The sequence below is a fragment of the Mus pahari genome, chromosome 1 (assembly GCF_900095145.1).
Source record: "Mus pahari chromosome 1, PAHARI_EIJ_v1.1, whole genome shotgun sequence".
NCBI classification, from domain to species: domain Eukaryota; kingdom Metazoa; phylum Chordata; class Mammalia; order Rodentia; family Muridae; genus Mus; species Mus pahari.
In genome coordinates, this window is record NC_034590.1 from 7897675 (window position 1) to 7912483 (window position 14809).

General features: G+C 49.2%; 1 protein-coding gene and 1 non-coding gene across 2 annotated transcripts in view; one reads left to right on the forward strand and one right to left on the reverse strand.

The window, feature by feature from the left end:
* Pepd (peptidase D) overlaps positions 1-14809 on the forward strand; it is a 133876-nt gene that overhangs the window by 30139 nt on the left and 88928 nt on the right. Inside the window, exons 6-7 of the mRNA XM_021200673.2 lie at positions 2466-2527; positions 11576-11620. Coding sequence (XP_021056332.1) covers positions 2466-2527; positions 11576-11620 — 107 coding nt within the window. The remainder of the gene's footprint in view (positions 1-2465; positions 2528-11575; positions 11621-14809) is intronic.
* On the reverse strand, positions 831-962 carry LOC115062918. Its single transcript, XR_003842823.1, has one exon. It is a non-coding gene; the product is annotated as a small nucleolar RNA SNORA17 (small nucleolar RNA).

A 14809-nucleotide genomic window follows, 5' to 3' on the forward strand; every position in this document is an offset into this window, starting at 1 on the left:
CACTCTTTATTCTCATCTGAATACCCTATGATCATACAATTTGGAAATCAGACTCTTGACACCTTAAGGGGGTACACAGCCTGGGGTGAGGCGGGGCTGGGCTGATGTACGTTCTTCTGCCTTGCCCTAAGGGCTGGCGCTCTCTGTCTCTCTGTCTCTGTCTCTGTCTCTCTGTCTGTCTGTCTCTCTCTCTCTCTCTCTCACACACACACACACACACACACCTTCATCCTTCTCTCCTTTGTCACTGACTTACACAGGACCTGCCCTCCTCCCGCATGCTCTCTTGCTGTACTGCTTCAGTGGCTAAGCAGGCACGGTAGCTGTGGTGGGTGCAGTCAGAGATGGCCTGGCATTTTTTTTTTATTGGTTCTTCGTGAATTTCACATCATGTACCCTAATCCCATTCATTTTCCCCCCTCTCATACCCACCCTCCACCCTTGGGGTACAGCCCAGATCAGGGATGTCCACCTTTGGTGGTAACAGACCCCTGCTGCTGAAGGGCCACAGATGTGGCCTCAGTGGCAACACAGGTCAGGACCCCACCATGGTCCCAGATGGCATCACCGGCTACTCACATCAGGCTGATCCTCACTACCCTTGGGTCTCCAGTTCTGCCTCTCTTCACTGTGCCCACACCCCTCTGTTTCTCATTCTCTTCCATCTCTCCACCACTTCCTTGCTCCTCTAAGTGGCACCTGGGGTCTCTAAGTGTCTGAGGTTGTTTCAGGAATGCTCTGCCTACTGGTGCATTATGGCTCAGGGCAAGGGTCATCTCGGGCCTGTGCTGCACTGGACTGGTGGTCACCTCAGGCTCACTTTTTCAGGGAATGTTAGACTATTAACCATTCAGATGTTCGTAAGTCAGAACACAGAATGTAGACGTAGCCTCTCTCCTCTCTGCCACCTACTGACACACATGTGACACAGCAGCCACACCTGTAGTGCCTCTAGGGACAGGATGGCCCAGTATGTTTTCTCTAGGATCAAAGTTGGACAGGGATCAGCCTGAGATTCTCAAGAAAGCTATGGCTGCTGAGAGTGTCTTCCCTCTCTGAAGGTGACTCTCTTTTCTCTGAACCACTTGTTTAATCTCAGTGTACGACTGAGTTCCCGTTGGAGACGAATGGAGACGGATAGAGGCTGAGTCTATAGTTGTCCCTGGGTATCCATGGAGGGTTGATTTCCAGACCCCTGGGGATCCCAACACTACAGATTCAGGAGTCCCTTTTATTATCTCAACCCATGCACACCCTCCCATATTCAGCAAATCACCTGCAGATTACCCGTAGCACTACAATGCCTGTCCTTAGGGTTTCTGTTGCTGTGACAAACACCTAAAGCTACTTGTGGAGGAAAGGCTTTATTTCATCTTATACCTTGTGGTCTGTCATCCAGGGAAGTCAGAGCAGGAACTCAAGGAGGACAAGGACCTGGAGCTGATGCAGTCTGTGAAGGAGTGCTGCTTACTAGCTTGCTCCTCACGGCTTGCTCAGCCTGCTTTCTTATGCCATATAGAAACACCTGCCCAGGGATGGCCCCACTTACAATGGGCTGGACCTTTCTACTTCAGTCATAACCAAGAAAATGCCCTACAGGTTTGCCTACAGGCTAGTCTTGTGGGAGCACTTTCTCAACCATGGTCCCCTCCTCTCAGATGACTCTAACGTGTGTCAAGTTAACCTAATACTGCTTCCCTGTGTATGATACACTGTCTTGTTCAGGAGATGATGATAAGGAAAAAATTTGTAGCTGTAATTGTTTCTTGGTTTGGGGATTTTGTTGTTTTCTTTTTTCAAATATTTTTGTTCTGTGATTGTTGGTTCTGTGGTTACAGAGCTATAGTATGGAGAGGGCAGGCTACATGCCTGTGGACCTCACACTAGTGACAGTGTATGTGTATGATAAAATATAAGGAACCTGGAGAGCACAGATGTGGTGGGGAGAGAGTGTGTCTGTGTGTGTGTTGGTAGGGAAGGTATCTCAGGTTTTTGATTTTCTTGCCCAGCCCCTGCCTGGACCTGAGTGTGTAGTGCCAGCAGAGCACTCCGACCCATTCCCTGCTGTGTACCTAGGATGCTGCAGCAAACCCACCCCTTCCTGTGTACCTGGGATGCTCTGACCCATCCAGACCCACCTCCTGTGTGCCTGGGATGCTCTGACCCATCCAGGCTAGTTTTGAACTGGTGATTTTCCCTTTCTCAGTCTCCCCAGTGCTAGAATTACAAGCATGCACTTGAATCTCTCTGCTTTTCACATTGCACTAGGAAAAAAACAAGCAAACAAAAAAAAATCCCTGTCTTTGTTCTGGGGCCCAGCTTAGTGCTACCTAGGGGAAGGACATGCTGGGCTGTGGTTCCATTTGAGTCTGTCTGGAAGAGGCAGACCTTCCTAGGCAGGCCCTGGGGATGCTTGTGGCCCTTGTGTGACACACCTGTTCTCACACCTCCTCTTCTCTCCACAGCGTGGTGTCAACACAGACAGTGGCAATGTCTGCAGGGAGGCCTCCTTCGAGGGCATTAGCAAGTGAGTCTGCCCTCCACCGACACCTACCTTCACCAGCTGATCTTTCCCAGGCTGGTCACACAAGACATGAACTATGGGAGGGTGCCGAGGATAGGTTGGATCAAGTGTTTGAAGGAATGATGTAGTGAAATAATTTGTGAAAAACTACTTCCTCTTTTACTTTAAGGAAGATACCCTTCCGTGTTGGGCTCCCTCTTGGAAGAACCTAGGGGCCCTGGCCACTGTGCGGCAAGAGTAGCCATTTTCTTTGTTTTTAACATTGGCTGATTGACTATGTGTGTATGTGGAGGTCAGAGGCAACCTTTGGGGGCTGGTTCTTTTCTCTCCTTCCACTGTGTAGATCCTGGGAATGGAACTGATGTCCGTAGGCTTGGTGGCAGAGCAAGTTTACATTGTTCATGTAACCAGCCAGTCTTGTTTTTTTTGTTTTTGTTTTTTTTTTTTTTTGGTTTTTCGAGACAGGGTTTCTCTGTGTAGCCTTGGCTGTCCTGGAACTCACTCTGTAGCCCGGGCTGCCCTCGAACTCAGAAACCCCCCTGCCTCTGCCTCCCAAGTGCTGGGATTAAAGGCGTGCTCCACCACGCCCGGCTATACAGCCTTGTTTTTAATTTTCTATTTAGCCCGTGCTGACCTTTGCATTGGCTGGCTTCTCTGACATCAATCTTTTTTTTTTTTTTTTTTTTTTTTAAAACACCCCCAACCCCCCCCCCCCCCCAACTGGGCCCCCCCCCCCCCCCCCCCAAGTCCTGGCCAAGCCCAGTTCTCAGGACCTTCCTGCATCTCCATTAGACTAGTCTCTTACTACCTAGTTAAGGTCTGAGTTGAACTCCCAATCCCTACTCAGGAAACAGGTCCCCTCTCTGGACAGGAGGGTAAGGTCTGTCTCCTTGTCACACATGCCCCCAGAGAGCACTGCTTGCTAGCTGTGTTCGGGCTAGGCTGTGTCCTGCGAGGTCTGGGCTGCAGTGATTGGGCCGTTACAGATGGGTCCAAGCCAGCAAACAGCCCTCAACCATGCTCCTGCACCTGAGCCACAGTGACCTCCCAACACAGGTTCTCTGTAGGCACTTTGTCCTCTGTTGTCTTTTTGTAGACTAAGGTGGTACCGGAAGAGGCCCCTTATAATTATGTATGAGTCTGAGCCCCAGGCGGGAGGGAATCCGTGTATGTGCGATGGAAGGGTGATTAGAAAGGATTATGAGCGCATGAATATGTATCATTTCTCCAGTGATAAGAGCTGTGGGGCAGGGAGCCGGGTATCTACTTAGGTTCTTTCACTGCTGTAGTCTCTTGGGATTTCGCCCTAAGCAGCCTGCTGGTGGCCAGCCCAGCTTGCTGAGCCTGCTAAGTCTGTGTTCCTCTCCCAGCTCCCCAGCACTGCCAGCAACACCCTCTTCACCTTTCTCCACCCATACCATCTGCAGCCTCTGCGTGGGCCTCAGCCATGTGGAAGCAGGTGCCTTGGTGGGTACCTCGCTGACCGGCTCTGTGACTTTGGTAACCACAAGTCATGCAGCACTGCTTGGGAGACAGTCTGTAGCCAGAGCCTGCACAGTAACTGGCTGCCTGCTACAGATCCTGCTCAAATATGTTACCCCGTGAGCCTTGGTCTCCCCATCTGTGCTGTAGCCAAGTGGACTCAGTCAGTGGCCAGGTTCGTGCATGGCTGTAAGCTGCAGCATCTGGTCTCAGCCTCAGAGGGTGCTGAGTCTCTCCTACAATGAGACCCGGCAGACTACATGACAGGTGAGGTCCTGGAGTGAAGCTGCTGAGGCCGAGCTCTGCTGCACTGGGAAGGTTTACTGAGAAAGGCCATCATGGTCACTGGGAACCAGAAGTGGAGACCTCGTCCGGACTCATTGAGAGGACTCGGTGTTGTGAACTCCAACCTTGCTCTCCTCTGCCCTGGATCCTCCCCTGAGTCTTTTCAGTCTTTCTCAAGACCCCAATGAGCTCGTCCCCTGCAGTTCTCCACCCAGTTGACATCTTGGGACTTGTCTTTCTGGTTTTGTTTTTGAGACAAGATCTTACTCTATAGCCCAGGCAGGACTGGAACTTGCAAGTCTCCCATTGCAGGTGTGCACCAACATGTCCCGCGTGGAGCCCTTTTCCTGAGACCCAGGGACTGTCTATTCCACAGTTTGTCTCACTCATGGAATGCATATATATGGTGGGGGACTGCTGTGGTGCTCCCCAGGCCCATGGCAGCTGAGCTGGGCTGGGGCCAGCCCTCCATGCTGGGTGTGGGCCGGCTTTGTTTCTGCACCCATGTGATAGAGTCAGACCCGTATGTGGGACCCATATTCCCTTCCCTCTCTGGTCCAAGGTTGGTTTGTCCCTTACTCTCCCTCCTCTTTGCCTCACCTCTCACTCTGTAAGCCTTTGTGTAATTTCCCGGTGTTCCTATTCTAGGACAGGGAGCCTTCATCAGGTGTCCTACCCTACGTTCCATTAGCACTCACTTGGGTCCTGGCCATTGGTTCAAGTGCCCCTAGTTTCTCCCTGTTACAAGCCATGTCTGTGTTCTTGGGCTCTGGGCTGAGCACCTCAGGACTTGGTGCCAAGCTGGGGAGAAACCTTGTCCTCAAGGGCCACTGTGACACAGGACTGCACTTACCTGCCTGCTGAGAGTCTCCAGCTGACTGCTGGATAATAATAGACTTTTCCTAAGCAAGATGAATCTTTCTGTTGTCCTAGTTTCCAGTGTGTAACCAAACTGTCCTCAGTCACCTTTCGCTGCCCAAATGAAGCTCCACATTCCTGGGATTTTTGCTTTTGACCCCTTTAAATGTCTCTGAAATGTTCTACCTATACTGATGGGTAGATTTGGCCTTCTTGGTCTGTCCTGGGGGCCTCCCAGGCTGCCTTTTCTTGGCCTGCATGGAGGAGGCGCTGGCAGTGGTCTCAGTCAGTAGTCTGCCCAGTCCAGACCCTCTGAGCTGTGGTCCAGCCAGGTAGTTAGTTGGTTTGTGACTTTCACTTCAGAGTGTGGCTTCATGGCCTTACCTATCTGGTGTACTGTCCCATAGGTGTGGAGCCTTAGCCTCAGATCAGAGCCAGGCCTCCTGAGGAGGAGGGTGTGCGCCAGATCAGAGAATGGTGGGGACAGTAGAGGAGTAGAGGGAAGAGGGAGGAGGTGGTGAGGGAGGTAGTAGATATGTCAGAGGTCAGAGAGATCTTGCTGGAGCCATAGGCCACTGGGCTTCCAAGAGGCTATGGCTTCTGATTACTTTGTGATGTTTGTGTTGAGTGAGGGATCTGGCTCAGCCCAGGGAACTGTGTTAGGCCCTGTTGCATCTGACAACAAGTTCCAGGGGACATTTAAAAGAAGGCCTCTCCATAGACTCTGGTAGGCATATGGTGGATGGGAGCAGGGCTCAGGTTCTCATTGCCAGGCTCTGCTGTGGGTGCAAGGGCTGCTCCATAGGCTGGAGCTAGAGAGGCAGAGATAGGGAGGACAGACCTGCAGTGAAGAGGACCTGAGACTTGTCTTCTGGACTCCGGGCACCCAGGGCCCCTCGAAAACTTGGCTCCAACAGCCCATGACCAAGCCAGACACCATACATCTTTGTCAGTGCCTGAGGAAGTAGATGCTAGGGCGGAGTTTCCTGACCGTGAAGCCGACCGTGAAGGCTCTATGGAATGAGCATGTGGCCTAAGCGGAGAGCTACCTATCCCTCAGAGTCAAGAGAGCTAGTGGGGGCACTTCCCTAGTACAAGGCCATCGCTCTTTCAGACATGCAGAACCTATGCGCATGAATTCTGGGTGGAGACAGCCAATTACAGAGTTTGCCGTTTCACGCCGTCATCTGAGAGAGAAATATGGTCCTTATTTCATATCAGCTGGCTATTGAGAACAAGCATATTTCTTATCTTTTGGCATTTAGTTAAATTGCCTTTCATATTTGAAGACAATTGGTTACAAATTAATTCCATTTAAATAAGCAGTTAAATATGAAATGCTGAATTTGGGACTTGCTAATGCAAGGATATTAGTATTCAACGATGTGAATTTTAAAACCCAGGAAGTTAGAGGGACATTATTAAAACTTGACGATTTACAGCAAAATGCCAATTTGTGGTTTGGGGACCATGACTTTTGGGTAACGGTTAACTTGCATATCAAGTTAATGTTTAGGATTGAGCTTCAAATTATGGCCCATGGAAATCTCCATGAAGGGAGAACCTTCCCCAATGCCCTTTTAGGAAATGTGTGTGTGTGTGTGTGTGTGTGTGTGTGTGTGTGTGTGTGTGTATGGGGGGAGGGGGAGGGGGCTCCTTTAGTGGATTAGAAACTCCAGGCCTGGGATATGGGGTGAGAGAGACCTGGCTCAGATGCTAGGCCCTACCTGTTCACCCTTCCATTCTCCACCGTCCACTCGTAGGATATCCTCTCACCCCCACAGACATGATAGGGTTTTGTTGTTTTTGCATAATGAACATATTCTCATCAGTGAAAGTGCTACTAGCACCTAGGCCACAATGTAGAATACCTGAATGTCAACTCTTCTATGCGTCTGAGTGTGTTTCTCTGTCTGGAATTCTATGAGTCTCTGTGTGTATTCCTTTATGTCTGTGTGTCCATGTTTATGTGGTTGTGGGTCTTCCTATATGTATGTGTGCTGTCTGTCTGGATGTATGTACATGTCTGGATGACCCTGTGCCTCGTAAGCACATGTGCTGTAAATATCTTTGGTGTCTGGGCAAGTAGAATAATTCCTCCTATGTAGTTTTGATTTTTACCATCTCACTCACAGTCAACCACAATCTAAAAGTGTTACATGGAAAATTCTAGAAATATGTAATTCATAAGGAATCCAAGTTGGTACTTAATAGCATTCAAGGTAGAACGCCCTTTGAAGGCTCCTGTCCCAGCAGAGGAGCCCCTGGAAACTGTACATCGAGGTGACAGAGTGAGAGGTGAGGCCCAGGCAAAGGAGGCTCCGGGGGACAGTCATGGGAGGGCATGGGAGTGTGAGACACAGGCCAGGCACTCCGAAGCACAGTCCCTCTATGAGCTCCGTCTCAGCCCTCACCCACACCCTGCAGTTCTGAGCTAGGGTCTCACTTTTTCGTCCAGGCTTGTCCTCTTACCGCAGCCCCCTCCATGGCTGAGGTTGCATGCATTACCGTGATTGACCAGTTCATGACTTCACGCTGCTCTGCAAAGCAGGATCCCATCTTGTATCATTTACTAAGTCACGAATTATCCATGGTACATATGACACTCACCCATTAGTTTCTCAGTAGCTGTCTCTCTTATCAAATAAGCCACGTGGTATCCCAGTACTGTGTTCAGATAGCCTTTACTTTACTTAATAATTCATTTTTTCAAAGCACAAGTCTAGTGATGCAATTTTATTTTAGCATGTTGTAATTGTTCTATTTTATTATTACTTATTACTAGCTTCCTACTCTGCCTAATTTATAAATTAAATTTTACCATAGTTATTCATGCTTGGGGAGAGAACCATGGCATACCCAATGTTCAGTACTATCTATGTTCGCAGGCACCCACTGGGGGGGGGGTCTAGGAATGTGTTCTTCCTAGGACATAGGTGACATCTGTCCATTTGTGTGTGTCTCTGGTGTCTCCTATGTTCATATCTGTATATTTTTCTGTCTAGTCTGCTCTTCTATGCTTACAGTTGCCTTTGTCTGTGTGTGTGTGTGTGTGTGTGTGTGTGTGTTTCAGCAGCTGTGTCTATATTCCTATTTCACCTTGCTGCTTCTGTATGTACATGTGTGTGACTGTATACACGTGTGTATATGTGTATGTGTTGTGTGAAATGAGATGCAGCTAGCTGTTGAGTGGCTAGGCCAGTGCTTTCTCCAAGGTCATAGTAACAGTTGGCAAGATGGGAGAGTCTTGCTTTATGTGAACTGCTGCTCTGGTCTTTGTTCTGAGCCACACTGGCTGTCTGTAATCTCTTTGATACACCATAGGCAGGACTTTGATTCTTTTGTTCTTAGATTTGTTTATTTTTATTTTATGTCTATGAATGTTTGTTTACATGTATGTTTGTGTACCATATGTAAGCAGTGCCCTCAGAGGCCAGAAGAGAGCCCTGGATCCCCAGTGCGAATGATCGAGTGTTTATAGGTGCTGGGAACTGAACCCAGGTCCTCCATAAGAGCAGCAAGTGACTTAACCACTGAGCCATCCCTCCAACCCCACTTTGACTCTAAAGTATTTAAGTTGATACAGAACCAAGGAGATTTGTCTGTGTACTTCAGAATCTCCAAAGCTTCAGAGATGAATCCTCTAAGAAAGCTGGGACCTTTTTGAAAAAGTATCTTTCATTTGCCTGATTTAATTTTTTTCTTCAAGGCTTACTGCCTCCATCTGCTGAACTAATCCTAGTCCTGGAAGCTTCTAGACTCTACAATCTAATCTAGGCCTACAGTGTTTTCCGTCTCTGAGACTCACCAAGCACTGCCTTTAAAAAAACAAACAAAAAGACCTCACTTTTTTTACATTTAATCATTTGTGTGCGTGTATGCACACGGATATGTCTCATTCATGGTGTGCCTGTTGAGGTCTGTCTGAGGACAATTTACAAGAGTCGGTTCTCTCCCACCATGTAGGCCCCAGGAATGGAGCTTGTGCCTTTAGCCCTGAGCCATATCGCTGGCTGGCCCATCAGTGCCTGTTTCTTTCTGTAGGCTCACATCACTATAGTGCCTGCTCAGTCTGAAGGAGTCCTTGTGGGGTAAGCTTGGCAGCGGTGATTCCCTCATATCTTGTTTGTCTGCGGTGTTTTAATTTTCCTTCATGTTCTCAGCAATGCAAGGAGACTGTCTGTTTTGGAAGGATTGTGCCATAACCGTAGTGAGCACACTCCAAGCAGCTGTCTCTTCTTTTTCTGTATCCCCATCTTGGTGGGAATTGATGCCGACTTCCTTGTGATTTTTCTCTAGGAGAACCATATCCTTCTGACCTCAGAGAACTCACCTCTTCCGTGTCCTTACCCTGATACCAATATACAGGAGTCCCCTTAGTGCACGTCAAGTCATACTTGTGGTCCATGCAGGCCCAGGCCTCAACAGCAGCAGCCATGCTGCTCAGAATACTTGTAGCACATACCATGCAGTACCTTGGCCAGACTGCTAGACACCACACTGGGGACAAGTAGTTGATACCAACCTTGAGGCCCATGGAATAGATACCAGCCCACAAACTGACTGTTCTTGGTCTTGATGGCAGTGATGGTACCATTCACATCCTTGTGTAGCACATTTCTGTGGTACAGGAGGCTGAAGGACATACAGTTGGCTATGCTGGGGACCACACTTTACTGTCTGGTTGGGAGGCTCAAAGCAGCTCAGGGTAGTCTCTACCACCAAGAGTTCTCGTGGCAGGCCTTATCTGCAGAGGTGACTGGAGCATAGGTGGCCAAGGGGAAGGAGACACAAGGGTAGATTTATACATGAGGCCCTTTTGAGGAGCAGAATAGCTGTGTTAGAAGAGCCAGTTTGAGGGACGAGGTAGCAGAGACTGGTTTAGGTTGGGTGTTTGAGGTCCTCTATGAGGTCATTGTCTTCCATGAAGGCATAGTCGAAGTGTTCAGGGTGGTGTGGGTGATCCACAGCTGTGAACACTTGGGGCACTGCACAGGTCGAGAACTCCAGATCAGACATCTTGCCACAGTCAATAGAGAGCTGCTCCATCAGCAATGATGTGGAGCCAGAGCCCTCTCCAAAGCTGTGGAAACCCAGGAAGCCCTGAGGCCAGCCTGGCTAGGTGGTCTTCTTGGCAGTGATGGAATGACCTCCGACATAGCTGTTGGTGGCATCCTTTGGGTAGCATGAGCTGGCAATATGGCTCATTTCAGATCTCACCAGTTACTGTGGGCTCCAGATGCACAGAGACTGCCTGTAACTCGGCACCAGTTTCCATCAGGCTAAACCCTTGTGTGACAGTCAGGCTCACAGCAGTTCCTAACCATCCAGACACATGAACTGAGAGGCAATTACACCTGAAGAACCCTGGTATTGCCTCTCATACCGTCGGGATCAAAGGTTACAGTGAGGTCTTCCTTCCTTTTTGAAGCATATCTTCCCTGGAACTCTGGGTTCTCATTTTTTTTTCCTTTCATTCCTTTGTACATTATCCCATTGCCCTCTGGTTGGCATAGTTTCTGATGCAGAATTGGCTGCTGATGAGAACATACCAGGAGCATACCTCTTATGGGGGCTGAATTGAGTTTCTCACGATGCTTGCAAGATGTAGAAGCTCCATCATTGATAGATGTACTGTATCTCAGTCAGCCTTTTACAAGGTTAGAAAATGGAAGTTGAACCACTCAGGTTCCCCTCATTACACCCCAGTTAGAAAACTGAAAAGACCTAAATCCACTCATTGTGAGTTCAGGACCACCGATGTATGCACTGTTTGGTAGTGTGCCATGTCTTTAGATTTGTGCTACTTAGAGACTATTTATTGAGCTTTAAGGGGCTGGAGAGAGAGCTCTGTGGTTAAGATCACTGGCTGCTTTTTCCAGAGGACCTAGGTGCAATTCCCAGCGTCCACATGGTGGCTCACAGCTGCCTATAACTTCAGTCCCAGGGGACCCAGCAGTACCTTCTGGCCTCTGCAGACCACTAGACATGCATATGGGGCAAAGATATACATGCAGGCAAAATACTCATGCGCATAAGATTTTTTCTTTAAAAAGAATGTGTATGGTTGTGTTTTTCATCAAATTAGTGAAAAATTCACTCTCTTCTTCCAGCTATTTTTCTTTCTCCCCCATTTCTGGTACTCCCATTGTGTGTTAATGAACTTGATAAAAAGTCAACCTTGTGGGGAAGAAGGAGTGTTTCATAGTCAGAGTGCTTTTCCTCCAACTGACCAGGCTTAGAGGTGACAGCAGCCCAGGCCTCCGGGCCTGAATGAGGTAGCAGCAGCTTTCTCTGGGCCAGGGAGCCAGGAACTTCAGGTGGGGGACTCTCTTGGTCATGGCATGTTTGGGTTGAATGAGATACTTCTAGCTGGGATATGCTAGGTCCTGCAACTAACGCCATTGACCTGTCTTCTCTTTACAGGTTCAATGTCAACAACACGATTCTTCACCCAGAGATCGTGGAATGGTAAGTACATGGCTTGTGACTACCTCGGCTAATTGTGCTCGGTTCGTGGAGAATGGGGACAGTTCCTTCCACAATCCATGCTCTGCATGCCTGTGACTCTCCTGGCAGCTCTTACATGCAGCACAGCTGGTTTCTCTTTGAGTGGTTGCACTTACCGAGAAGGTAGGAGAGAGCCTCAACAGAACCTCTGCAGCTTCCATACTCCATGGGGAGGCAGGCAGCAGGCTTCTCATTACTTCTGAGCCTGAGTCTGTGTGCTCACACTTTCCCGCCTGGGACTACTGTGTCCTAAACACAAGAGAGGTGGGGGTGGTTCGAGGTGGGGCCAGGGATCAGGGGCTAAGGAATCCCTGTTCAAGGGCAGCAGGGAAAAGGGTGGTGGCCTTGGGTGGCTCAGCAAAGCCAGGGAAGTAGACCCTGAGTAGTAGTAGGGACATTGTTGCTCGTCAGGTTTGTCAGCTTTCTCCTGAGAGAAAAAGAAGACCCAGGAAACTTTTGAAGGACTTAGGAGCGTGAAGATCACATTTGTATTTCCAGAAGCCATTTTAACCTCTAACTGGAGACTCCGTTGAAGGCAGGAGTGGGAACCAGTGCCGCTCCAAGGGCCTGGTGACCATGGAGGTGGCAGGGTAACAGCCAGGGGTCCATGGAGACTGTCAGAACTGAGTGCAACAGATCTGAGATTTATCCTCGAATTGTCACAGGCAGGTGCCCATGGGATCAGGTAGAGATCCAAGAGCTGCTGACAGTAGTGACCGTGGCCCGGTGCCAGTCACAGCCACACACTCTGGGGATGGAGACTGTGTCCTTCAGGCTCATGGCACCTCTTCTTGTTTGTGTCAAGGAAGCAGCATCTGTATCTGCAGCTCACTCAGCAGGACAAGTGCTGGCTACTGGGAACTGGCCTGTGTCCACCGTCTCTGCACTGGGACCTTCCCCTGGGATCATCACAGTGGGGAGTGTGTCGGAGACCACAGCTGGCTTATGAGCTCCAGCATCTCCCCGAGGGATGAGCCATTATTTCGTCACTTTAGAGCAAGCTCACTTTAATTCCAGTGACATTTGCAAGGCTCCAAGGTGGAGTCTGCGTTTATAAGAATACGTCTCAGCTTTATTAAAGCGAGCAGCAAAAAGGACTTATTTGGCATTTGATGGTAGTAGAACAATTTCAGAAATGTCACATTGTCCTTGCTGCCTCAGGGGTGTGTTTTAATAGCACAGGGCCCAGTCTCTGCAGCGATATAGTTGATCTTGGCAGATCCATCATAGCCACAATAATTGCCCTCCTCGCTAGAACCTAAGGAGGGGCTCTCGGTGCAGTAACGGCCAGTCCTCATCTCCCAAAGCAGGTGGGCTTTCTATGATATGATATTAAATTACCATTTGGTCTTACAATTTTGAGAGTTCCTGGGTTTTGCTTACTTTTTGGTGGTAGTGTGGTGTGGTAGTAGCAGTGGTGGCAGTAGTTGTGGTGGCAGTAGTTGTGGTGGCAGTTGGCCTCAAACTTGAGCTGCTCCTGCTTTTTCATCCCCAATGCTGGGATTGTAGGTCCATCCCACCACTCTCAACTCCCCCAGGTCTTGACTTCCCTGGCTGCCTGTTCTTTCCCTCTCTGCCCTATGAAGGTTATCTGTGCAGGGGATAGACCAGCCCCAGTCTCTGTCTCTTTCAAGACCTCTGAACTTCTCAGTCTGTGTTGCTTCAGCCTTGAGACAGCTGTGGTCAGATCCAGCGTTTGGTGAGAATGGAAGAATTTGCCACCCCCTGTTTCTTCATCTGCAAAGCAGGTGGCTGGTACCGTGATTGGGTGAGACAGGAGTCAATTGCTGTCATGTCTTAACAACACTGGCCCCTACCAAGACTCTCCATGTAAGACCTGCGCTAATAAACACTCGCAAGCCACTCTGTTTAAAGAGGCTGCTGTTATTGTATATAAGGCAGCTTCTCTAGTTGTTCCCATGCTACAGATAAGGAAGCTGAGGCACAGAGTTCGTGACTCACCCAAGGAAAAGCCAGGAGTCTACGCTGTTGACTCTACAGTTTTAGCCAGCCTTTTGTAGCTCAGCAGTGCTTTCTGGAGCCTGGGGCCTGCCCCAGTGCCGCCTCCTCAGCTCACTCCTGGCCCCTCTGCAAGGCCAGCTGCCGGCTGTCCTTGGATTGGGTCCGGGGTCAAGTACTGCAGTGCTGAGAGCAGGGGCTATGCAAGAAGTGTCCCTGGCATCCACAGAATACCCCAGGCCCAGATTAACATTTTGGAGTGTGTGGGGCTTTTCCGGGATCAGTCTGATTGGGAGGTGGAGAGAGCCTCTCCTGGCATGGGGAGCTGGTGCTCTAAGATTTTTTTTCTTGGGGTAGCATTCATTTTCTTTGTGTGACTGTTTTATTGTTTTGCACCCTCTCAGGCAGCGCCTTTTTTGATTTCCTGTAAATTCCTCCATAATTGTACTTCCCCACAAACACAAGATCATAACTGCACATTTCTGTGCTTGTGCTTCAGTATTGCAGCTTAGAACGTATAGGTCAGAAGTTGAGACTTACTAAGAGCAGGCATGTCACTGTCATAATTCAGCCTGGGCCGCAGCTCTGCTGTTTTGTAGAGGATGAAATTGATCTGGAGGTAGGGTAGGAAATAAAAGAAGATGCCTTCATCCTGCCTCATAGCTCCATGCCGGGGCGCAACATCACGCAAGAGTGAGTGTATCCATGGCTGCCGTGCTTTTCCTTGGGTTTTAAGTGAGACTGCGTTCATTTGAGTCATAGGCCAGTTTTAGAACTGTTAATTAAGCGGAGTGAAAGTGGCCTGCATGCGTTAAAATGCAGCCTATGGGTAATGTAGCTACTTCTGCTCCCCTGCCTGCAGCCTGCACAGGAGGTAAGCTGCAAAGGGTTTCAGGACAGAGGTGCACCGGACCCAACATTTTGGGTAACATGTCCCAAATTTAAAAATGCATCCAGAATTTAAAAACATGATGACCTAGATTCTTGGCACATGGGAAGTACTGCAGTAGGACCACCGCCTGTCTGGCGCTGAGTAGTTCTGGCACCCTTCATGAAATGACTGGAGATTCCCAAAGCAGAAAGAGAATTTGGTTCCTACGCACCAGAAGGTGGGAGACGGGATGGGGGAGTGTCACTGTTCCAAGGGTCCTGTGCTAGGCATCTGACCCAACAAATCAGGTCTGGTCACTA